The 24213-nt window shown below is 35.3% G+C and overlaps 1 protein-coding gene across 6 annotated transcripts in view; it reads right to left on the reverse strand.

Annotated features, from left to right (window-relative positions):
- Window positions 1–24213, reverse strand: part of DDX60 (DExD/H-box helicase 60) — a 106925-nt gene that overhangs the window by 66808 nt on the left and 15904 nt on the right. For all 6 annotated transcript variants that reach the window (XR_013555104.2, XR_013555105.2, XM_078445627.2 and 3 more), the window contains 9 exons: window positions 22824–22985; window positions 15473–15614; window positions 14357–14512; window positions 11076–11181; window positions 10014–10129; window positions 8363–8523; window positions 3941–4193; window positions 2215–2381; window positions 1512–1670 (listed from right to left, as the gene is read on the reverse strand). Coding sequence is in view for 4 of the 6 variants with exons in the window: in XM_078445627.2 (XP_078301753.1) it covers window positions 1512–1670; window positions 2215–2381; window positions 3941–4193; window positions 8363–8523; window positions 10014–10129; window positions 11076–11181; window positions 14357–14512; window positions 15473–15614; window positions 22824–22985 (1422 nt within the window). In the remaining 2 variants the exon portion in view is untranslated. The remainder of the gene's footprint in view (window positions 1–1511; window positions 1671–2214; window positions 2382–3940; window positions 4194–8362; window positions 8524–10013; window positions 10130–11075; window positions 11182–14356; window positions 14513–15472; window positions 15615–22823; window positions 22986–24213) is intronic.

A 24213-nucleotide genomic window follows, 5' to 3' on the forward strand; every position in this document is an offset into this window, starting at 1 on the left:
AAGATTTTTTTTTCTAAGTATTTTTCATTGACTAAGTACAGCTCTTCTCCAAAGGCTTTGAGAAATGAAGTTCTAAGAAGTAACCAGTATGTATTTTTTCTGATGGTGAAAAGGCAGCTGAGGAGAAAAAAATCAACCATTCATAATTTTACCAGTTATCTTTTACTTTGTATATAGAAGAATACCAGATCCCTCCTTTGGAGGGTATGTGAAATTTTCAGTTTATGCTTTTATTCATCAAAATGATGAATAATCAAAGAATCCTATGATTGGGCAGAAGATGGAAAAACATCCCAAACCCCAGTCTGCACATTCTTCATCTAGGTCCACTCTGGGCCACACCTCAAAATAAAGTGTACATCAAAAGAATTGAAATGTGTGGAGGATTAATGGAGAGCACCTGGCTGCTTTGTGTCCTGCACTAAAGTAAGGAACTAGTCCTCTCATTACTGAAAAGGAGGGGGGAGTTTTTTAAGATATCCCACCATCATCAATATAAGATAAAGTCATATTCTGTTTTTTTAATATGATTATTTATTGTCAAATTGGTTTCCATACAACACCCAGTGCCCATCCCAACAAGTGCCCTCCGCAATGCCCATCACCCACTTTCCCCTCCCGCCCCACCCCCCATCAACCTTCAGTTTGTTCTCAGTATTTAAGAGTCTCTTATGGTTTGCCTCCTTCCCTCTCTGTAACATTTTTTTTTTCCCCTTCCCTTCCCCCACCGTCTTCTGTTAAGTTTCTCAGGATCCACATAAGGGTGAAAACATAGGGTATCTGTCTTTCTCTGTATGACTTATTTCACTTAGCATTAACACTCTCCAGTTCCACCCACGTTGCTACAAAAGACCGTATTTCGTTCTTTCTCATTGCCAAGCAGTATTCCATTGTATATATAAACCACAACTTCTTAAGATAAAGTCATATTCTGAACTGGAAGTCTGTTTGATTGAACCTATGAAATTGCACTTTTATAGGTAAACATGTTCAATTTATCAGCAATTTTTTTAGTCCAATCTATGCAGAACCACACCATTTAATTCTAAGTTTTATATCCATCAATTTTACATTTATTTATAGAAGAATGACTACTATGGTGACATGTGTAGCATGTAAATATCTGAACAATTGCTGTACTATTTAAACTACCAAAATTGGGCACATTTACATGTGAAATCCTATTGACACAGGGAAAACACAGAGATTGCTCCGCAATGATACAACTGGATGACACACAGACAACTTTAAAAATATATATGTGAATTCATCAAAGTACCTCCTAGGCAATGGTCAATATACAAAAAAATGAATGAAAAGAAAATTTCACTTTAAGCGAAAAAGAATTTACCAATGACATTTTCAATGACGAAATAATTTTAAACGACAGGACTCAATATTAAGTTCATGCCAAATATAAGATGTAAAGCCACAATAATGAAAAGTTTCTGAGATAACATTTAATAATAAAATACAAATAAAATAAAATTTTTGTTTCATTCAATTATTACCTGCCACGTGTCAGGAATAAAATCCTGAACTCTGGGATCTGGATCTTTTCTCTCATCTCGTATCAAATAATGGCCCATGTATTGTAGTTGAAACCGAACTGGTCCCATGCCAACTGAATATTTATCCATTTTCTTCTCCTCTATGTCATCTCTTACAACCTATATTAATTCAAAAGTCCATTTGGAAAGTGATTTTAAACTATAACATTGTTTAAATAATTAAAATATTTATTACTGAGCACTTTTTATGAGAAAAGTATTTTACCACATTTTCAGTTTTGTAATATTTATTGAACAAGTTCTTTACCACCTAAATCATTATCTTAACTGTGAGTATATTGATAAACATCAAGATTTTCAAATATCCATTATGGTATTTATAGCTACAATCTAATATATTTAATGACAATTAAATAATTACTATATAGTTTTTAAACTGTTTGCTAGAATTAAACACAGGATTAGTTTTAAGGCTTTGCAGAAATTACCTGGCAGTCTGTTTGTCCAGACAAGCATTTGTATCAATTTTCTAATTCTAGATTATCTCAAGTACAGGCAGCTGAATCACTAGTAAATGACTTTGAACTTGGAGGAAATACTGTCAGTATAAAAAAAAAAATCTAGAAGAGGTGACTTAATTTGCAAGATACTTTATGTATACCCAATAATTATTCTATTAAAATGGAGCTATTCTGAAAATTACCTGGGTTGGATATAAAGAACTTGTCAATTCATCAAATCCTAAGTACTTCAGACATCTGGCTATGAGTTGCTGATCTGCCTCCTGCAAAAGTTCTGGGTATCTTTCCATCAAGGAGTGGATCCTTTTCATCATTTGAACAGCTATACTTAAATCTTTTGTGCTTTCACCTTAGCAAACAATAAACAACATACAAAGATCATCCAAGATTAGTCATCCAGGCTATCAATCTGACCTAGTTAAATTCACTATCTTAACATTAACAAAGGTTTTGGAATAAAGAGGACTAGGAAAAATGTAATAAAAGTGCAGCTATACCCACTTCATCATCTCCATGGGTAGCCGGGAAATAGCTGTGCAAGTAACAGAGACAAAGAAAAATCTTATAGTTCATGATAGAAAGAAGATTGTTAAAGTTCAAGGTTGTATAAGAGTTCTGGGGAACAACAAATCTTTTCTCCACCTATTATTTTCATGTGTGCTCTACCGTGGTCAAAGAAAAATATTTAGATGACTTTAAAGATCTGGTTAAAAACTTTGCAACATTTATTGAATTCTACTATTGACCACAGATAACTATTTGGTGTAATCATTTATTTGGTGTAATCATTGGAGGCTGTCAATTCAATCGGTCTGTTACAACTGCCAGATACAGACTTTGTTAATTCTTCTTCATTTCTTTATAGTTATAAATATCTTTTTTATTCCTCCACACTTCTAATCTTTCCATACTTACCATGTTAGGGCTGTTTTTAATTTCGCCTTTTCTCCAATAAGCTTATATGTTAGCTATCTAACAAATATTACCAAACACCCACTGAATACTGTAAGAGACTACAAAACAAATTCAATATAGAATTCTTACCCTCAGGAGAGTAAGCCACTGAATTCTGATCTTTCTTAGTAGCAATCAACTGCAAATTCTGATACAACATGTTGTTTAGGGAGAAATATATAAGCCAAATCTTATGCTTCTCACTGTGACAGAATCCACAATGAAAGGCTGACTATGTTAAAGGAGATTGAAGTTAGCAGAACAAGAGGAGAAGGGAAAAAAAAAAAGAACCTGGTAACCATGTGTTAAATGGATTCAAGTGTGGAGATGCTCAAACCGGACAGATCACGTAGGTTTACTAGGAAGAATTGTCAGTTTGGAGCTATTATGGCACATGATCATTCACCTGTTATCAATTTATATGTCTCTACCCAGTTTTATTTCTCCTTTATCTTCCTCTTCTTGTCTCTTCTTTTTTATTCTACCACATTCTACAGAAATTGCAAAGTAGAGTACATGCAAGCAATAGCAACATTTGGAAGAATTCAAACATGCTCAGCAAACATAATCCTTAGTTTTACCCAGCAAGAAAATGTTTGCACTTCAGATATCAAAGATGAGGGACAGATTCTCTCAGGGAGCCTCACCGTCATGGTTGGTTCCCTTGACTATGCGCACAACTTTGGAAGTAGTTATTCTTAAGCCTACCTTTGACTGATTGGATTTGAATTTGTTTAGGAATGTGCTGTATATTTGCTACTTAGACTCTCTCTGAGAATTCACTGCTCACTGATAAAAGAAGTAATAAGACTTAGAGGGATTTTGTAAGGATAAAATCACATAATGCATCTAAGGCTTCTAACACAAATTTCCAGTTAATAAATGACATCCATTATCATTACCTTATTTTATTAATTCTCCAGTTATCAAAGCAAAAAATATAGAGTCACATACCTTTACCGCGACACTGTTCTTTCCACGCTTTCAAGCAGGCAGTTAACGCGACCATTTCAACTCGAAATTTCACAGAGTTACTTTTACATGATTTTAAAAAATCTTCCAGGTTCTTTATTCCAGAGATTAAGTTCTCTTTCATTTCCTCTTCAATAGAAAATGACACAGCATTCCATTTTTTCTCCTCTTTTTGTTCTTCCTTAGCAAGTAACCTCTTCTTATTCTCTCTAGTAATTATTTCAGCCTTGGTCTCCTGACCAAAAAGGAAAACAAAAAAACAAAAAACATACCATAAAAGAAGTTGGAAATATCCCAAGATTAAATTTCACATATGGGAGAATATTTTTAAGTCTATATTGATTATTTTGACAACCATCCCATTCTTGAATAGGAACAACTTTAATTTCAGTATCTGTTTCCTTTTTTTTTCCTAGTATCTGTTTCTTAAAGCCTCTGTTAATTGAAAATTTATGACAATTAAATTTAAGACTAAAAAGCCTCTCCACAAATAATTTTGCAGATTTCAAGTGGTGTAGATCAGAAACATCAGGCCATTGTTTTTTCATGTCTCCTGCATTTATTTGTTCCTGCTGCTCTCCCTGTAATGGATTAAATACAATATGGACCCACTTTACTATACTTTCACCAACCCAATTTATTGATCTGCAAAAAACAAATTGGAGAATTGTAGGGGCACCTGGGTGGCTCAGTCGGTTAAGCATCCGACTTCAGCTCAGATCATGACGATCTAAGGGTTCATGAGTTTCAGCCCCGCGTCGGGCTCTGTGCTGACAGCTGAGAGCCTGGAGCCTGGTTCGGATTATATGTCTCCCTCTCTCTGCCCCTTCCCTGCTCTTGTGTTCTCTCTCTCTCTCTTCTCTCTCTCAAAAATAAATAAATATTTTTAAAAATTCAAATTGGAGAATGTATTGACAAGAAAATTCTGATAAACCTCCCACTACTCAGGTTAGTCATGAAACTAATATCTAAACTTTGCCTATAATAAAGTCAATATTAGTTGCCACACTTCTCAATACCTAATTCTAATCGATATTATTTGAGGTGTCCCAATGTTTTCATCTACCAAGTGGGTTACTCAGCATGGTTCTTTCTCAATAAGAGTGACCTTTGGCCCTTTGCCATACACAATGCTTATTATATCTTGAATATGCAGACTTACTGAACAGTTGCTACAAAAGCACATTTACACAATGTTGAGGGTGTTTAGTCCCAATGAGAGAATTTATTTAATTACTAATGACATAAAAGAAAAAAAATGGGATTTTTTTCCAGTCTTCATATCTTATAGTATGTAATAAGAATTTTTGCAAACTCTCTACTTTATAACATCTCTCAAAAAAACAAAACAAAAAACACAGAACCTTCTTGCTAGCCCTAAATGAGAGAGAAAAAGTTGTAATTGGATGACCTCACTAACAATAAAATTGGCTATGAAAATAAAAAGGAGGTTGTCAACACAAGGAGAAACACAATGACCACTTATCTGGGCTTGAAGAGGCTGCTTTTTGACTATTAAAGCAAAAGTCCCTATTTCTGCTTGAACTTCTTAAATAATTTCAGCTTTACTGAGGTATTATGAAACAATAAAATTGTAAAATATTTAAAGTGTACATCATGGTGATTTAATATATGTATACATTGTAGAAGAATTCCCCCCATTGGGAATTATCTCACATATTTACACTTTAAGGGGGGTGAGAACATTTAAAATCTACTGTCTTAGCAAATTTCATTGATGCATTACAGTGTTATCAACTACAGTCACTATATTTTACATTAGCTTCTCAGACATTATTCATCGTACAGCTAAAAGTTTGTATCCTTTTACCAACCTCTACCTATTGTTCCCAGCCAGTCTGTGGCAACCATTTTTCTGTTCTCTGCTTCTAATTAATTTAACTTTTTTTTTTATTTCACATATAAGTGATGATATGCAGTATCTGTCTTTCTCTGTCTGGCTTACTTCACTCAGCATCGCCAGGTTTATCCATGTTGTCATAAATGGCAAGAATTCCTTCTTATGGCTGAACAATCTTCTTTTGTGTATGTATATATCACATCCTCTTTATCTAATCATCCATTGACGAATGTTTACACTGTTTCCATATCTTGGCTATTGTAAATAATGCTGCCATGAACATGGATGTGCAGATAACTCTTCTATAGTCTGTTTTCATTTCCTATGATATATACCCAGAAGTGGATTGGTACTTCCTATGTAGTTCTATTTTTAATTTAGTAACCTCCATATTGTTTTCATAGTAGCTGTACCATTTCCATTTCCACACACAGTACACAAGAGTTCTCCCTTCTCCAAATCCTTGCCAACACTTGTTACCTCCTTTTTCATGACAGCCATTCCGATAGGTCTGAGATGACATCTCCTTGTGGTTTTGACTTGCATTTCCCTGATGATTGGTAATGTTGAGCACCTTTTCATGTACCTGTTGGCTACTCATATATCTTCTTTGAAAAAAAATTCTTTTCAGTACTCAGCCCATTTTTAATCAGATTGTTTGTTTTGCTATTAATATGTTCTTTAGATATTTTAGATATTAACCCCTTATTAGAGATAGATTTTGCAAATATCTTCTCATAGAGCAGACTGCCTTTTCATTTCAGTGATGGTTTCCTTTGGCATACAGAAGCTTTTAGTTTGATGTAACCTCAGTTATTTATTTTTGCTTTTGTTCCCTTTGCTTTTGATGTCAAATACAAAAAAAAAAAAAAAAATCATTGCTAAGAACAATGCCAAGGCACTTACCCCATTTTCTTCTAGGAGTTTCATGGTTTTAGGTCTTTTATTCAAGCCTTTATTTTGAGTTGATTTTTGTGCATGTTATATGTTAGGAGTCTACTTTCATTCTTTTGCAGGCAGATGTCCAATTTTCCCAGCACCATTTATTAAACTGTCTTTCACCCCATTATATATTCTTGCCTCCTTTTTCTTGAAACAACCATATATGTGTGGGTTTCTTTCTGGGCTCTCTATTCTGTTCTATTGATCTATGTGTCTGTTTTTGTGCCAATATCATGCTGTTTTGTAGTATATCTTGTGTATATATTGTGATACTTCCAGTTTTGTTCTTTTTTTCAAAATTACTTTGACTATTTGCGGTCTTTTATGGTTCCATACAAATTTTAGGATTATTTGTTCTAGTTCTGTGAAAAATGTTGTTGGTAGTTTGATAGGGAATGCATTAAATCTGTATATTGTTTTGAGTAGTATGGACATTTTGACAACAATAATTCTTCTAATAGAAGAGCATGGAGTATCTTTCCATTTTTTTGTCACTTTCAATTTCTTTCATTGATGTTTTATAGTTTTCAGAGCACAGGTGTTTTACTTCCTTGGTAAAATTTATGTCTAGATATTTTGATGCAATTATAAATGAAATATTAATATTAGTATTAGTATTAGTGTGCATTCAGCCATTCTATGTCTTTTGATTGGAGAATTTAGGCCATTTATATTTAAATTAACTGTTAGTAGGTATTGACTTACTATTGCCACTAATTTTTTTCTGACTTTATTCTTCACTTCTCTTTTTCTCTTCCTTTGTGATTTGATAGTTTTCTCTAGAACAATGCTTATAGTCCTCTTTCCCTGTTTTTAAAGTATGCAAATCAGCCTCATTTGGAGAAAGATAGGGAATGAGCAGTTTGGTATGCTGCCTCTGTGCTGAGCCCTGGGGTGATAGCCAGGCTAAAGTCTTGTGGGTCTTGTGGATGCAAGCTTTGTTGGCATTTCAAAGCTAGATGTTTTAGGGAGGCTCATTCCTCAGGTGGAACTAAAATGTTGGGGTGCTAGACCCAAAATTTTGGTCCCAATCCTTTCCTCCTGAGGGAAAAACTGAAGACTTGTGAGTTCTCTCCCAATTGTGTCCCTGCACCAGTGGTGGAGTTTTTGGCGACAACGTGTCTCAGCCTCTTCTACCTGTTTCATTGTGGGTTTTTTCTCATTTGTTCAATGTGTAGGAGTTCTTTCCCTAGTTTCTGGATTGTCTTCATGGAGAATTCTTCTGTATGTCTCTGTAAATTCATTATGTCTATAGGAGGAGGTGACTTCAGGAAATTCCTATATTGTCATCATAGACCAGAACTCCCAAAGAACTATATTTTTAATTTTACTTCAACATTTCTAAATCCAAGCCTTTAGTAACTTAATATCTTATATTCTTTTCCAAATACATATATATATTTTATTATGCACAGTGGATCATATATAACCTTTTATATGGAGGTTAGACTTTCTTAGCAAATAAATAATAAATAATCCAACGATCATATATAAAAAGAAAAAGCATAGCATGGAAAGAAACTACCAAAGGAATTGAGCAAATATCAACTTAAGAAAAGGAAAAAAAAAGTTTTAAATGTGATAGAATTAATAGAACCTACATGTGCCTTTTTGTTCTTGGGTACACTGAAATTACTCTTTGGCTTGACAGCTTGAGTTACAACAACTTTTGGAGAGACTGATTCTAATGAGCTCCCATAAAATCGTTGAAAAACATGATACTTCTGCACAGACCTAAGAAAACGAGGATCTCTAGATTTTTCTGAAAAAGAAAAGACTTGAAATGTAAAACTATTATTTTTTTTCAATAACATTCTCACTAATTCTTCATACCATCCCACGCACACATGTACTTTTTAGTTTGGAATAGTAATTTAGTCTGATTTACTTTTGTTAAAGAGGAAATCTTAAGTCAGGCTAAATCTTGTCTATGGAATAATTCCTTACCTTATTTAAAGGACAGAAGTGACAAAACACTCTTTCACTGTCTACCCCCCAAAGCAAATATCAGGATGCTACAAAGAATGACAGATTCTAGGCATTACCTCTGTTATGTGCCCTGTGAATGAGTTTAAGAAGAAGGTAGGGGCAAAATCTAGAATATATCCATCTTAGATATTCTGGCTTCTGGCATCACTTGATAGGAAAATCCTTACTCCAACCATAGCTGCAGAGCCAACAGCTTAGCAACTGAAGAATACTTTCACTATGGAAAAATCCAATGACACAGGGAATCCCAACAATCAAGGTATGACTTGCTCCCACACCCAAAACAAACTACAATTTAGACAATAATTAAGCTGGCTAATTTTTCTGTGTCTATATCTACATGTATCAAATTAAACCACTTTGAAGGATATTAATGGTTAATCTAAAAGACCCCCCTACATCTTTCAGGATCTTAGTAGCCATTTATAAACGCAGACTGACAAGTATTTCATATGAGCGAGCTTACTATGCACACTCCTCAATTCTTCTGTAAGTTTTGTCAACTTGAAGAAGGGTGGAGGTTAAGCGTCAGGATAGACAAAAGTGAGATGAAGACAAGGGAACCAATGAGACAAGATCCCTAATTCGATCTCTATGGATCTACTGTTAGTGATTTCATGGGCCTCTTTTTGCAGTTCTAACCGTCCTCAGCAGGAAGGTACATAAAATGCTAGAACTTGGTACACGTAATCAACTGGGTGATGTAAAAGCAGCTGAAATTGCTTGAAAGACTATGGCCTTGGTGTTTTGAACTTCAAGGAATACACAGGCATTTTAACTATAAACCATATTTCTTTAAAACAGCTTCTAATTTTTATGGGGACAAATGCAGGATTGGTTCACTTCCTAGGACATCTGCATACCTGTGTACCTATGACTATCAGTAAACGAAGTGGGACTTCTTCATTACCATCTTTACTGTCATACATCTAAATACCTTGTAGACTATCATTATTCAAGAAATATAACTTATAGGGTGCCTGTGTAGCTCAGTCAGTTAAGTGTCTGACTCTTGATTTCAGCTCAGGTCATGATCTCACACTTGTGAAATCGAACCCTGAGTCTGCTTAAGATTCTCTCTCTGCCTCTCACTCTGTCTTTCTCCCAGTTGCGTGCACATGCATATGAGCTCTCTCTCAAAAAAAATTAAAGAAAAAAAAAGAAGTATAACTGTGGCTCCTAACCTGATAATTTTTCATTACAAAATAAAAAGCAGAGACTGAAATTGATTTTAATTTATTTCACCAGAGTCACAGTACTCACCATCAAATTGACACTTTGTCCTGTCATAATCATCACTAAGCGGTCTGTGAGAATGCCAATGCACAAGTTCATCAAATTCCTTTTGTTTAACCAGTGAAGTTACAACAGGATCATCGCTATGATACAAAAAGAAATATATGCGTATTTTAAATTTCATGCTTCCAAACAGAACACAGCACAGATTTTATTTTTTTAGATTTTATTTTTTAATATTTTTAAAAAATCACAGCCACCTTTCCTCTTTCTGTAAGATGATGTGGGTGTTAGAATCCAAAAAGCAGTTTATTAGGTGCCTAAGAACCCAGAATCTAGTCAACATGTCTAACAGTACCATCAACATCAACAAATATTCATTATTGATCCATTAATTAAAAACATCCAGCTGGAGTACTTTTTTAAAAGTGTTTATTTATTTATTTTGAGAGAGAAAAAGAGAGCTGCACATGTGCACATGCATTGGCAGGGGAAGGCAGAGAGAGGGAGATAAAGAATCCCAAGCAGACTCTGCACAGCCCACATAGCCAGTTGCAAGGCTTGATCTCACCAACTGTGAGATCATGATCTGAGCCAAAGTCAGGAGTCAAACACTTGACCGACTGGGCCACCCAGGCAACCCCAGCGGGAGTAATTTTACTCTAAGATTAAAACCATGTTGACTTGGGGGCACCTGGGTGGCTCAGTGTGACAGACTTCAGCTCAGGTCATGATCTCGTGGTTCGTGAGTTCAAGCCCTGCGTTGGGCTCTGTGCTGACGGCACAGAGCCTGGACTCTGCTTCGGATCCTCTGACTCCCTCTTTCTCTGCCCCCTCCCTGTTCATGCTCTGTCTCTCTTTCTCTCTCAAAAAGAAATAAACATTAAAAAAATTTTTTTAAACCATGTTGATTTTAACCTAGTTAAGATCAAAGACACTGATAAATTTGCTATTAAACTCATTCGGTATTACAAACACATATTGCATCTAATATATTCCATTTAATCTGTTGCACTTCATAGAATTGCGACATTTATTGTAAATCATTTGTCCACCCAATCATTTATTGAGACATTTTTGTTCTTATACCTCTTTAAGAAAGGCAAATCTTTCAAAATGTCACCAACAAACTTATCAACCAATTCACATGACATTGGAATAAAACCCAAGTTAGGAATATTTTCCTTGGAAGTATCTGTAAACAAGTTAAAAAAAAAAAATTAAGATATTGTCAAATGTGAAACTTTCATACAGGAATATTATACATCATTTTGTAAAGTTTTACATTAAAACCCATTTTTCATTGATTTTATTTACATTTATCAATTCCAGACCTTCCCATACAGCTATTACCCACATTAAAACATTTTGGAACATAGCAGAGTATAACGAAATAGGCAGCATTTAGGCACATAGGTAAGTAAGTAGAAAAATACCTGTGTCCTCTTTATTCCTTTTATTTTCCCCCATTATAAGGAATTTGAATATGGAACTCTTACTCAGATATCTACCCTATAAATACTTTTAAGAAAATGAAATAAAAAAGAAGTTAGGGGAAATGAAATTTGGTATCATTACAGTATTTTCTTACATGCTCTTTGATATCCATGTATAGATATATATGTGTATATGTATTTCTATATATACACATAAACTTGATAGATACCGTACATAACACACATATATCCTATATATAATATTTGGCTAATAAATGCTTTTTTATTACTATCTGGTTCATAATTCTAGGTAAGCTGCTATTGCTGTGCATGTTAATCCCTTGGTGTTCACTGTTCTGTGTTTGCCTGACATCTTCCTCCTCCAAGTCTCTGCCAGAGCACTTTTCTTCTTACAGCCATGTGAAGAAGGCCAGAAGTGCTGAGTCTCCACTGCCCCAGAGATAACCCTCAGCCAAAAACATGACAAGAATTTCACAGTAAATTCCCCAGTCTCTTCAGGTGAGACATCTCTGAGGTGGTTTGTACACCATTCTAAGATTCTCAGTGAAATCTACCTGTAGTTACCCACAGTGGAAACCAGTAGCCTGTCCTACATTGGTTTTGTTCTCTTCCCGATCTTACCTAACCAGTTCCTTATTTGCTCTTCCTGGGATCAATAAATTACTTGCACTCAATAGTCTGTGTCCGGTGAGGGGTGCCTGGGTAGCTCAGTTGGTTGAGCGTCTGACTTCAGCTCAGGTCATGATCCCACAGTTCATGGGTTTGAGCCCTGCTTTGGGCTCTCTGCTGACAGCTCAGATCCTGGAGCCTTCTTTGGACTCTTTGTCTCCTGCTCTCTCTGCCCCTTCCCCACACGCACTCTGTTTCTCTCTCTCTCGAAAATAATAAACACTTAAAAATTTTTTTAAAAATTTTAAGTCTTGGGGCGCCTGGGTGGCTTGGTCGGTTAAGCATCCGACTTCGGCTCAGGTCATGATCTCACGGTCCATGGGTTCGAGCCCCGCATTGGGCTCTGTGCTGACAGCTCAGAGCCTGGAGCCTGTTTCAGATTCTGTGTCTCCCTCTGTCTCTGCCCCTCCCCTGTTCATGCTCTGTCTCTCCCTGTCTCAAAAATAAATAAACGTTAAAAAAAAAAAAAAATTAAAAAAAATAAATAAATAAATAAATTTTAAGTCTTGGTGAAACTCATCTGGATATAAAAGTATATATATTCTTCCCCCATATTTGGAAATATATCAACACATCCCAAATTCCCATTAGCTTTCCTTCTCATATTCCTTAGGGGGACATTTTATTCTTCCTGAAATTCAATCGTATGGAAACATCTTCTGTGATGCTATGATGATGGATAAATTAGTTTTTGTATTTCTTACAATGGTGAATTATTTCTTCATTCTTAAATGATTTTTTAAGAATTATATGTAATTTCACTATATTCTGATTTCTATCATTGTTATAGGGTAGTGTATCATAGACTAATTTTTGTTCTTTAACTCTTGTTAAGATATTTATTTTTTTGTATTCTACAGTGTTACTATATTGTATCCAGTGTGTGTTTTTATCTATGAGTGTATACGTGCTTATGTTTAATTTAGCCCACTTGGGATTCATCATACATCCTTATATGTGCAATTCTTGTCTTTCATCCATCCAGGCAATACCCAGCCACGATCTCCTCAAATATTGTCTAACCCACATTGGTTCATTCTTTCCTTGTGAATCTCCAAATTAATGAAAGGCTTGACTTCTTCATTATATCTTCTTTTTTGACATAACTTTTTTTACTGTTTCATCTCTTATTTCTTTTTTTTTCTTAAGTTTTTTCCAGCTTTATTGAGATGTAACTGACATATAATATTGTATAAGCTTAAGGTATATAACATGGTCATCTCTATTTTGAAGTGTAATTCTTTTGATCTATTTCTAGTTCACACATTCTCTTTAGCAATATCCAATCAGCTTTTTAACCTATCCATTGACAATATTTTCATTTCTACAACTTTGGTTACTTTATTTCTCATGTTTCAAATTTCATATTTTATTTTTTTAAGCATTTTAAGTATGTATATAGTATATTCTACTTTTGATAATTACGAAATTATTCTAGTTCCATAGCTTATTGTTTCTCTTAGCAGTTTATTCCTCTGTTGTTTTACAAATTTGTATTTGTACTCAGTATTGTCAGAGTATGAGTAAAACATGTATCCTGTAAAACCAGGCCTCATGATGTTTTTCCCCTACAGAGAATGCACCAGATTCTTCTGATCACCTTAATTATCTGGCTTAGTGTTATCTTGACCCTACTTACAAGGTAATTGAAACCCAAGATTCTTGGGAAGATGGACTTATAATTAAAAATTATAAGAGTAATTCATTTTGAATTACCCAGAGATCAGCCTCTCCCCTTTATTTTTGACTCCTGGAATTTCCCTTCTATTTTTTTGAGTTTAGCTGTGATAATACAAAAAGATGTTTGGTGTGTCTGACCAGCATTTCAATGGTTTCCCGAAAGAGATTTTTCACCTGATTTATACCGCCATATTGATAGAAATGAAACTCACATATAACTGGCATTTTTTTAACTGGCAACAATTAGTTACGAGCAAAACATATATATACACACACACACACACACATATATATATATATATATATATATATATATATGTGTGTGTGTGTGTGTGTATATATATAACCCCAATATATATATATACAAAATATATATATATATATACATATATATATATATATATATATATATATAACCCCAATGATACAGTGAGAGGTAACTTATTATTAAAATGCATAGTGCCAGAAAATAATTTAGACCTGTGTAGCATTTAGTTAGTGGTGCATTCAAAACATTTTCAGAGACTTGAACTGTCATTTCAAATTAATTTATAGATTTATTACCTTTGATTGGTGATGGACTCTTTTCAAGAAAAGAAAGTTTTGTTGTTCTCAGAGGAAATGGCTTTCCAACAGAAAACTTTCTGACCAACTTTGACACAGTATTCCAGAGATGTTCATAATCCTTCATAATGACATCTCCCAAATTCAAATGTAGGCCTATATAATATTTAAAAGTACTAAACATTAAAAGTCATTCCTATATATAGAGAAGCACACATTTTTACTAAATTCATAGAGTTCTGAAATATTTCTCAAACAGTGAAATTTTCAGTGAGTTCCACACGATACCTAAATGAATATGGTCCCTAATGTGACTATAGATTTTTAAATTATCTTGTTTTCCTATTTGATAGCTAAGTATTAAGATTACAACTGTCTTAACTAACAATAACTGTGGATATCAATTTTATAAGGTTAAAAAAGGTGATGCCACATATAACTTCTACAACCAACAAAACTGAACAAAGCTCATTTTTCAGAGATGAGAAAATTTGTAGAGGGTTGCTAAAATTAAATGCAGTTAACTCATTCCAATGTTTGCTATGTGTAGGAACCAAATTCTAGAGGTCAAATAAGTTTCAATAGTGTACAATGGGCTATAGCTCTCTTAAAACATGTTTTCCCCCCCTCTGGCTATTAAGAAACAGCAAAAATTTATTCTAAGAAAATAATTCAAGAAAGAAAAATAAATCTTAATTTTTTATTTTTTTTCCAAATATATAAATCAGCTTTATCTTTGGGAAAAAATTAAAATTCCCTAAATATCTCATAGTAATAGGTTGATTATATTAATTAAAGTAAATATTTTTTAAATGTTATACATATATTTAAATGAAAAATTCAACTACTAAAATGATCCAGAAATGCTAAATACCCAAACACATATTTTTTCTAAGAATACTTGTGGAGTACATTAAGTTAAAATGTTTAAAAATATAACATTCACTCTGATTGCAACTAAATAAAACTTATATACATGTATAAACAAAGATTGGGAGGAAAATAATTGTTATGTTATATGTTGGACATATAGGAAAATTATTTTGAAATTTTAAGTTCTTTATAATGTTTATCTCTGGGTGAAAGTACAGTTATTATAATATATTAAGACGGTACCTTCAACATTTTCATTTTCATAGTAAAAAGCAATATTCTTCAACAAAAGCTCATCACTTAAGTCGCAAAGGTGAATTAAATTCAGATTCCAAAATTCAAAAATGTTTATATTACTTAGGATGAAATATTCACACCACTTTTTCTGAAAATTAGAAATAAAACCAAGTCACTGACAATTGCTATACTAGCAATAAACTATTATACGACTTCAAACACATCAATAATCCAATGAAAGGCAAGTTGGCAAGGTTCCTCCAATTCTTATTAATGTAAGACCTTTTGAGCTGGATAATGATGAATGCTTTATATCTAAAAAGACTGGATCATAAAATAAAACCAAACTGACCAAAAAATTAATTCAACATTGTTCCTTATTCTGAATCATAGAAACCTGTGTTGGACTCAATACAATTTTTTTTTCTCACACTAATCCACAGATATAGTTCCAATGCTACAGAAATACTTCTGCTTTCAAATGCGCCTCTGTTCTTTACTGAGGTTTTAATGTTTTCCGGTTTTACTTTCAGGTCAAAAGAGGATTTAAAATATGGCATTTGTTCAGGGGAAGATGCTGAATCCTCAAACTCAAAGACTCCGCTCCATCTACTTTGGTGTGCTCTTGTGGAGTTTATGACAGTGAGGTTATCTTCATGTCTAACACAGGCAGAATGTCTTCACTGGCCACACTTAGTTCAGAGCTAAGTAGACATGAGTAGACAACCTCAGCGAGTGAAAGCCTAGTCATCTTTTCAGCCAATGATAGCGTTTGGGGAATAAAGTTCAGTAGGGGGAAAACCGAGTGTTCTCTGCTCCACAATCCCTTAATGATAAAACCAAACACTTTCCGAACATGAACAATTTATTTATCTATGTTGATGTGGAAACTGATCCCAGAAGTATCCAATAGAAACGTAACATGGGCAAGCAGCATATATCTCATTCTAAATTTTCTAGAAATCACATTTTAAAAAAAAAAAGGCAAAATTATTTTATTGATCTAACATGACATATCCAAAATGTTATCATTTCAATGTGTAATCCATGTAAAAATATCAACAGAATAGTTTATGTGTTTTTCATACTAAATTCTTTTGAAATCTGGTGTTTCTTTTAAACTTAGAGCACACCTCAATTCAGACTACCCACATTTCAAATGCTCAATATCCACTTGTGGCTATAGGATACTGCTTTGAAAACCTAGTTTTGACCAAATAAGTTAGGGAGACTGCCCAAGGTTCATGAGAAATCATAAATATCAAAGTAGGAGCCTCCTGCCTAAAATGTAATTTAAACAATAATAAAATACTAAAAAGACCTCCACAGAGCCATAGAGCAGTGGTTCTCAAACTTCAGCATAAGCCTCACATGGAAAGATTTTCAGATAAAACACAGATTACTAGGCATCATTCCCAGAGATTGATTCAGTAGGTTTGGGGTAGAGCCTAAGAATTTGCATTTCTAAGAAGTTCCCAGGTGATGCTGATGCTGTTGGTCAAGGGAACCATACTCGGAAAACCACTGTCATGTAAGGTTCTCTCCACCTAATCCTTTCACAAAATACTACTAAGTACACAGTAACGTGTGAAAATAGTATAGCAAATATTCCTCATTTTATACACTTCCTACAAGAGGTGACTCCATGTGGTCTCCAAGTGTCAAGATGTGAGTAAACATTAAACTCTCCCTTCAGTTTGCTTAGCTGCTTTCTCCAGAGGCCTCAGAACATGCCTTTCTTTGTGAACATTTCAGGGGCTACCTGAATTTACACTTCCAGTCACTGGGTGCTACCAAAATGAAGCATGGAGAAGAGAAAGGAACAGAGGGATGCTTGACTGTGGGATAATCAGGTGTTTCCCCACATCAAGAGAGCAGAGGATGGTGGGAAGGGCACAGATTTGGAGGCTGGAGAGAAATGAAGTTAGCTCCAACTTGATCACTCAGTTGTGCTAATGGGCCACTTAACCTTTCTGAGCCCAAGTTTTTCATTTGTAAAATGAAGATATAAGAGTAGTAGTATTATATGTTAATAGGCTAGGTAAAGTACACACATAAATCTGGTGCAAAATAACTGGTAGCTATTCCTATCTTGCCCAGAAGTCCATGCCATCCTAATTAAAGAATGATGGTTTCTATCAGCTACAACCACAATGTCCTGCAGAGCCATCTTAGAACATTCCACAATTTAGACAGACTTTGTAATATCCTTTTCACCTAATGACCATTGTCCATAAAAAAAATTGCTTATAAAACTCTATAAATGAGGGGCACCTGGGTGGCTCAGTCAGATAAGTATCCAACACTTGATTTCGGCTCAGGTCATGGTATCACAGTCCTTGAGATCGAGTTCCCTGTGGGGCTGTGCGCTGACAGTGTGGAACCTTCTTGGGATTCTCTCTCTCTGTCTCTCTCTGTCTCTCTCTCTCTCAAAATAAATACGTAAACATTTAAAACTTACCTAGAGAAAAACTCCCCAATGGGATTTGGGATATAGGAAAATATTTTCTCCCCAAAGCATCAGCAGAACTACATAATATTGTGTTCACCACAACACAAAACCTTGTAACACTTCTGTTAGAACAGTTGTAAATGCCCATAAATACAAACCTAGATAAACAATCATGAATATTTGTTTCTTAACTTTAATTGTTGATCCTACATCCCTATTATGCTATTTCAATAAATATAATCTAAGCACTACAAAGTAAAATCCAATTCAATTACTTCCTAGTCACACTCAGATCAATTCCCTTCATGAGTCTCCACTGCATCTCCCATGCCAGACTTTGACAGGAGTGTTACCTAAGTGTCATCCTCATTTCAGTAAAAAAAAAAAAAAGTGCCTACCACTCAGTATGGCTGTCTCCAGTTATACCTCACTCTTTAGTATTCTATACAGGCAATAGTCCCAGATCTCTTCTATAGAGATTAAATGGTCAAATGGCCATGGATTGGCCTCTAGTTGGTTCCATGGAGTTCCTAGTCTACTGAAATATAGTCTCCAAATTTAGAGGGTTTTTTTCCATGTCATTTCCCACTTAAATCCCCTCATCTGGCTTCTGAGAACTCTGTGAAGAATCACAGGTTCTCCTTCCCTCTCGATCAACTACCATGACTCATTTAGAGCCTACAGGAACTTTCAGATGCCTTCCCTCAGGAGGCATAGGGAAGATTTCCCACACTTTCATGTCTAGACAACACACTGCATTTTCCAGACAAGTTCCCTGGCATACATAGCCACAGGTATCCTAGGTGAGGCTAGCTTTCTCCCAGTCTCTTTCCTGGGAACTAAATCAGTTTCTTTGTATACACAGACCCCTGAAACTTTAGGAAGATTCTATCATGCCCTTCCCACCCCGCTTATGGTGATTCTATTCATTTATTCCCCAACTCTCTCCCCCTCCCCAACTCATGGACACTTTATGAGGGAGATGTAGTGGGGGCAGAAGATGGTAATTGTCTTTTTCAATAATATTTGTTATACATAGACCAACAATTATTATTTTTCCCCAATCCCTAAAGAATCCCTAACTACATTTCAGAGTTATATCAACCTGGATACAAGGAAGCTGGGGTCTTCATCCACCAACTCCTCATCTGTCATTGGTGGAAGGCATGAGAAACATTAATACCCCAGCATTTCAGATCATGAAAACAAAACCTTCAGGCAGAGAGTTGCACTTATAGTAAGACGGAGAAATAGGTAAGTGGGAGACATAGATAAGGAAACAACAATAGCATCTGCCACACTCCCTGATGAATACTTCCTCACTCCCACCTGTTGACCCATGCCTTTAACTTTGTCTAATGATCATTCACAATTCTTTATTGATCATATCAGGACCTCCAGTTCTACAGCTCCTCTACTTTCTCCTCATCCAATAGAGTCCATTTGGTTTGTCTCCAGGAAACTTTGTTTCCTAGTCTATCATTTTTACTACCTTCTTGCAAAGATACTAAAGTCTCTTTTCCTTTTTTATTTTCCATCAAACTGTATAGATCCACTAATAGCATTTTTGTGCCTAAATTATCTTGTCCCTTTTTTTCCATACCATCCAATTAGTTGCTTTCCTTGTGCCTATGGCCATGTTGTTGCGACTACAGAAAAACAAAATCATACAATAATACAAAGTGATGCCACTATAATTGTTTTGTCAAAAACTTCAAATAAGCATTCAAAAGTGCTAGGCAGGACAGAATGGTATCTCTGTTTCTCAGTATAGTTTACTCCCCTAAGTTCCCCAATAAATATTTCCAAAATGTTTCCTGGTTCTAAACTTCTGGGCTTGCTTCCTTGCCACAACATTCAGCATATGACTTTGTCTCCTACTTCACAAAGAAAATTGAACCAGCACATAGGAACAAAGTTATCCTACAACTTCTATCACAGCCAATGTTGCACTGTTCTTTCTTTATTGTCTCCTATAAAAATGGCAATATTGCTCCCTCTGGATAAGAATATACTCTAGATCCTATCCCCTCTCACCTTACTTTCCTTGTATTTTCATCCTATTCTCTTAATTTTATGATCAGCATTTAAACATGCTCTGTCTTTGCCATTTTAAAAACATTCCTAATAGACACACTTTCCTATCCCATTTTATCCTGTGTCACTTTCCTTAATCTCAACCTGTTACATATAAACTTATTTTCACCTTTATTTTCTCCTTTCCACTCACCACTGAACCCACTCTACCATAGATTTTTGCTTCTAGGCTCTCCATTAATATGTCTCTTAATTAAAATCAACAGTGAGTCCTATGTCATTAAACCCAAAGTAGTATTTTTGGTCCTCAACCTCCATAGTATTTGGTACTATTAACCACAACCACCTTTTGAAAATCCCAGTTCCTTTGACCTTCACAACAATCTATTGTCTTAGCTTTCTGCTCTATTCATCTAACCAGCTCCTTCTCAGGGTCTTTTCCTAGTGTCAATCTATCCCTAACCATTTAATATTGGAGTATCTCAGGTCTCTGTCCTAGGCCCTCTTGTCTTTCCTAAAATAATTGTATCCACCGCCATGGCATTAATTAACATCCATAGGCTAGTGATTCCCAATTCTTTACCACCAACTTATTCCACTCCACTAAGCTCTAAACCAGTATTTCAAATTGTCTACTAGATATTTCCATTTGGATATTTCACTGACATCGTAAACTCAATATTCCCAAAGCTGAACTCATAATCTTTCTTCGCAATTATACTTCATACAATGATACTGTCCCCACAAATGCTCTAGCCAGAGATCTAGAGTCATTTGACTCCTCCCTTTTCCTCATGCCCACACTAAACTTAAGTTTATACTTTAAATAATTCTTGAAATTGCCTACTGCTATTCATGCCTACTTACCATTTCCTTAGTCCCTAATATCATTAGCACATATATCAACTGAGGTGACAATCACCCAAATGGTTTCCCCAAATCCATTTTTACCTCTACAATGAACTCTCTGCATTGCAAGCCAAAGAAATTTTTTTTAATGTTTTTTTTGTTTTGTTTTGTTCTGTTTTGAGACAGAGAGAGAGCATGAGCAGGGGAAGGGCAGAGAGAGGGAGACACAGAATCAGAAGCAGGCTCCAGGCTCTGAGGTTTCAGCACAGCGTCCCACGCAGGGCTCTAACTCATGGGCTGTGAGATCATGCCCTGAGCTGAAGTCAGACGCCTAACCGACTGAGCCACCCAGGCGCCCAGAAGAAATTTTTTTTTAATGAAGTGCCATTCATCTCCTTGCAATCATTCAGTTGGTTCTCATTGTGCTTATGATCAAGTTAAATCTCCACATTCTTTTCACAGGACCTATACAGACCTATGTGATTTGTCTCTTACCCATCTCTTCAGCTTTATCACTTTCTCTTTCTATTCTAGTTCTACAAGTTGTATTCCAGTTCCTTGATCATGCCATTGTCAGGATGATCCCACATGCTGTTTCATCTCCTAGAATCCAGTGTCCTTCCTCTCACCAACTTGCCAATCCCTACTCATCCTTCAATGTTTGCATTACTTCACATCTCTTCAATTCTCGGAAGAAGCCATCCTTTTCTAACTGAACTGAGACTTTTTATCATCAGACTCTAAAGTATCCTGTAATTCCTCCTTAATATTAATTTTAAAAAATCAGTATCTGTCTTCCTGCAAAATGTAGCTCTATTAAAGTGGTAGGATGAGATGGGTAAATATATTATTTTTCTCACTGTATCCCCAGTGATTCACGCAATGCATATGCATTAGATAAATATTTTGGGGCTAGCTTACTAATTGATCGGTTCTAAAATATTTTTCTTGAATATTTTGACTAAAAGTGTCAAGATTCTCTAAAATTTTCCATTTAGGGGCGCCTGGGTGGCTCAGTTGGTTGAATGTCCAACTTTGGCTCAGGTTATGATCTCATGGTTTGTGAGTTTGAGCCCCACATTGGGCTCTGTGCTGACAGCTCGGAGCCTGGAGCTGCTTTGGATTCTGTGTCTTCCTCTCTCTCTGCCCCTCCCTTGCTTGCAGTCTGTCTCTCTCTCAAAAATAAATAAACATTAAAAAAATTTTTTTTAATTTTCCATTTAAATTGATCCACTAATCCCACTTCTGGGCATGAAGTCTAAGTCAACATCCCCAAATCAAAGGAAAAAGGCTTACACTCAAAAACCAGGAGAATAGCAGCAGCATTTATAACAATTAAAACCCTCTTAATATTCCACAATATAAGAATGGGTGAGTAAACCATGGTACATCCGTTACAAAAATAGTGGCCACTAAAAAATTATGCTAACCAAGAGTATGAAAGAAAACTTCGAAAAATATGTGAGAAGAAAATGTCATATATGAATATGAATATATATATTCATTCCAATGTCTCAAACAATAACAAAAAATAACAGAAAGACTTATTCATTTAAAATTAAGAGAATAAAACAAAATATTAATAGTTATTGACTTGAATAGTGGGTACCTGGGTAAGTTTTTCTTTTGTTTTTGCTATTTTCCTACAGTCTACAAATATTGTCTAAGTAATATCTATAATGGACAAAAATAACTATTACATTTATATCTTTAATTCCTCTCAAGAGCAGAATACAATGGTTACCAATCTCACATAATTAATAACACAAAAACCTGATCTTGACAGAAATTGGAAGAAGGAAAATAGAGAGTTTTTTCCTTAGACTGGATATATAGCATGCTGTTTGTTATTGCCAGAGTTGTTGAAATTAGCAAGAAAATGACTTGGGCCATTAAACCTTTAAAGTCCCCAAAGGGCTGACATTATTCCCTTTTAAATCTGTTTTGAAGGCGACTGTGGTTTCTTTATATCAGACAATTGAAACAAAAAATAAACAAACTAATACAGAGCATATTTACCATTTTCAAGAAAGTCTGAATGTTCTGAGCCCAATGGGAAGTGATGAATCTAGCACAGGCCCTTTGAGAAAGAGGTAAGTGGAGTAGAAAAACCACACTGAGACAATGCAGTTTACACAAATCTTCCATTTCTTGCATCATGTTTAAGCAATTACTTTCCACCTGAATAAAATAAAGAAGGCAAAATAGAGACCACCAGGCTATGAATTGCACGTAGTACCACAACAGTCAGCAGCCACATTTTCCTTTGTAGGAATCACACTTTATTACATTCTTAATTCTACGTTTTTGAGTTTTTTTCTTCATACATAAATTTGAATGCATAGAAAATACAGAATTCAGGTAAGGGGACAGGGAACTGCCAGCTGAAGAGCAGTTTACATAAAGCATTCTTTAGTATTTTTAGGTAAGCCTAACTTTAGGTGAGCTGGTCCAGCATCTAAAGAAGCCATGATCCCACAGGGCTTTGTACTGATGGAGCCATACTTTAAATGCCCTATTCTGTCTAAAGCATCATACTTTAAATTTTTTTCATCTTTTTATTTATTTTTGAGAGAGAGAGACAGAGCGAGCGAGGAGGGGCAGAGAGAGAGAGGGAGACAGAATCTGAAGCAGGCTCCAAGCTCTGAACTCTCAGCACAGAGCCTGATGTGGGACTCGAACCCTCAAGCCATGAGATCACAACCTCAGCCAAAGTTGGATGCTCAACCGACTGAGCCACCTAGGTGTCCCTAAAGCATCAACTTTAAATTTTTTTTTTCAATGTTTATTTATTTTTGAGACAGAGAGAGACAGAGCGTGAGCAGGGGAGGGGCAGAGAGAGGGAGACACAGAATCTGAAACAGACTCCAGACTCTGAGTTATCAGCACAGAGCCCAACACGGGGCTCAAACCCACAAACCGTGAGATCATGACCTGGGCCGAAGCTGGACGCTTAACCGACTAGCCACTCAGGAGCCACTAAAGCATCATACTTTAAAAGTTACACTGAACATTACCACAGTGAATAAACCAGGACACATCTAAAAAACTTACCCAATTAGAAAAAGTGTGAAGAAATGGGCATATTTAACATAATGGGACAAGGGTCTCCAAGCCATCTTCAAATGTTTGCAGGGTTGTCAGTAAAGCAAAACTAAGACTTATTTCAGAATGCCCCCAGAAGGCCAAATAGTCTAATAGTTAGAGAAGTTCCAGAGATACACTCGGTCTGGTATCATTTTTGTGAGAATAATTTAAAATGTCGTGCCTAATCATGTAAAAAAATATTTTACTAAAAATATATTCAAGTAGATATTGGAAAACCAAATATAAAGGATGTTAAGTAAAATGCTATAAGTCCTGTTCATTTCTCTGAGAGTGTACAAAAATGCTACAAAATGTTTCATTT

The sequence above is a fragment of the Panthera onca genome, chromosome B1 (genome assembly GCF_046562875.1).
Source record: "Panthera onca isolate mPanOnc1 chromosome B1, mPanOnc1 haplotype 2, whole genome shotgun sequence".
Classification (NCBI taxonomy): Eukaryota; Metazoa; Chordata; class Mammalia; order Carnivora; family Felidae; genus Panthera; species Panthera onca.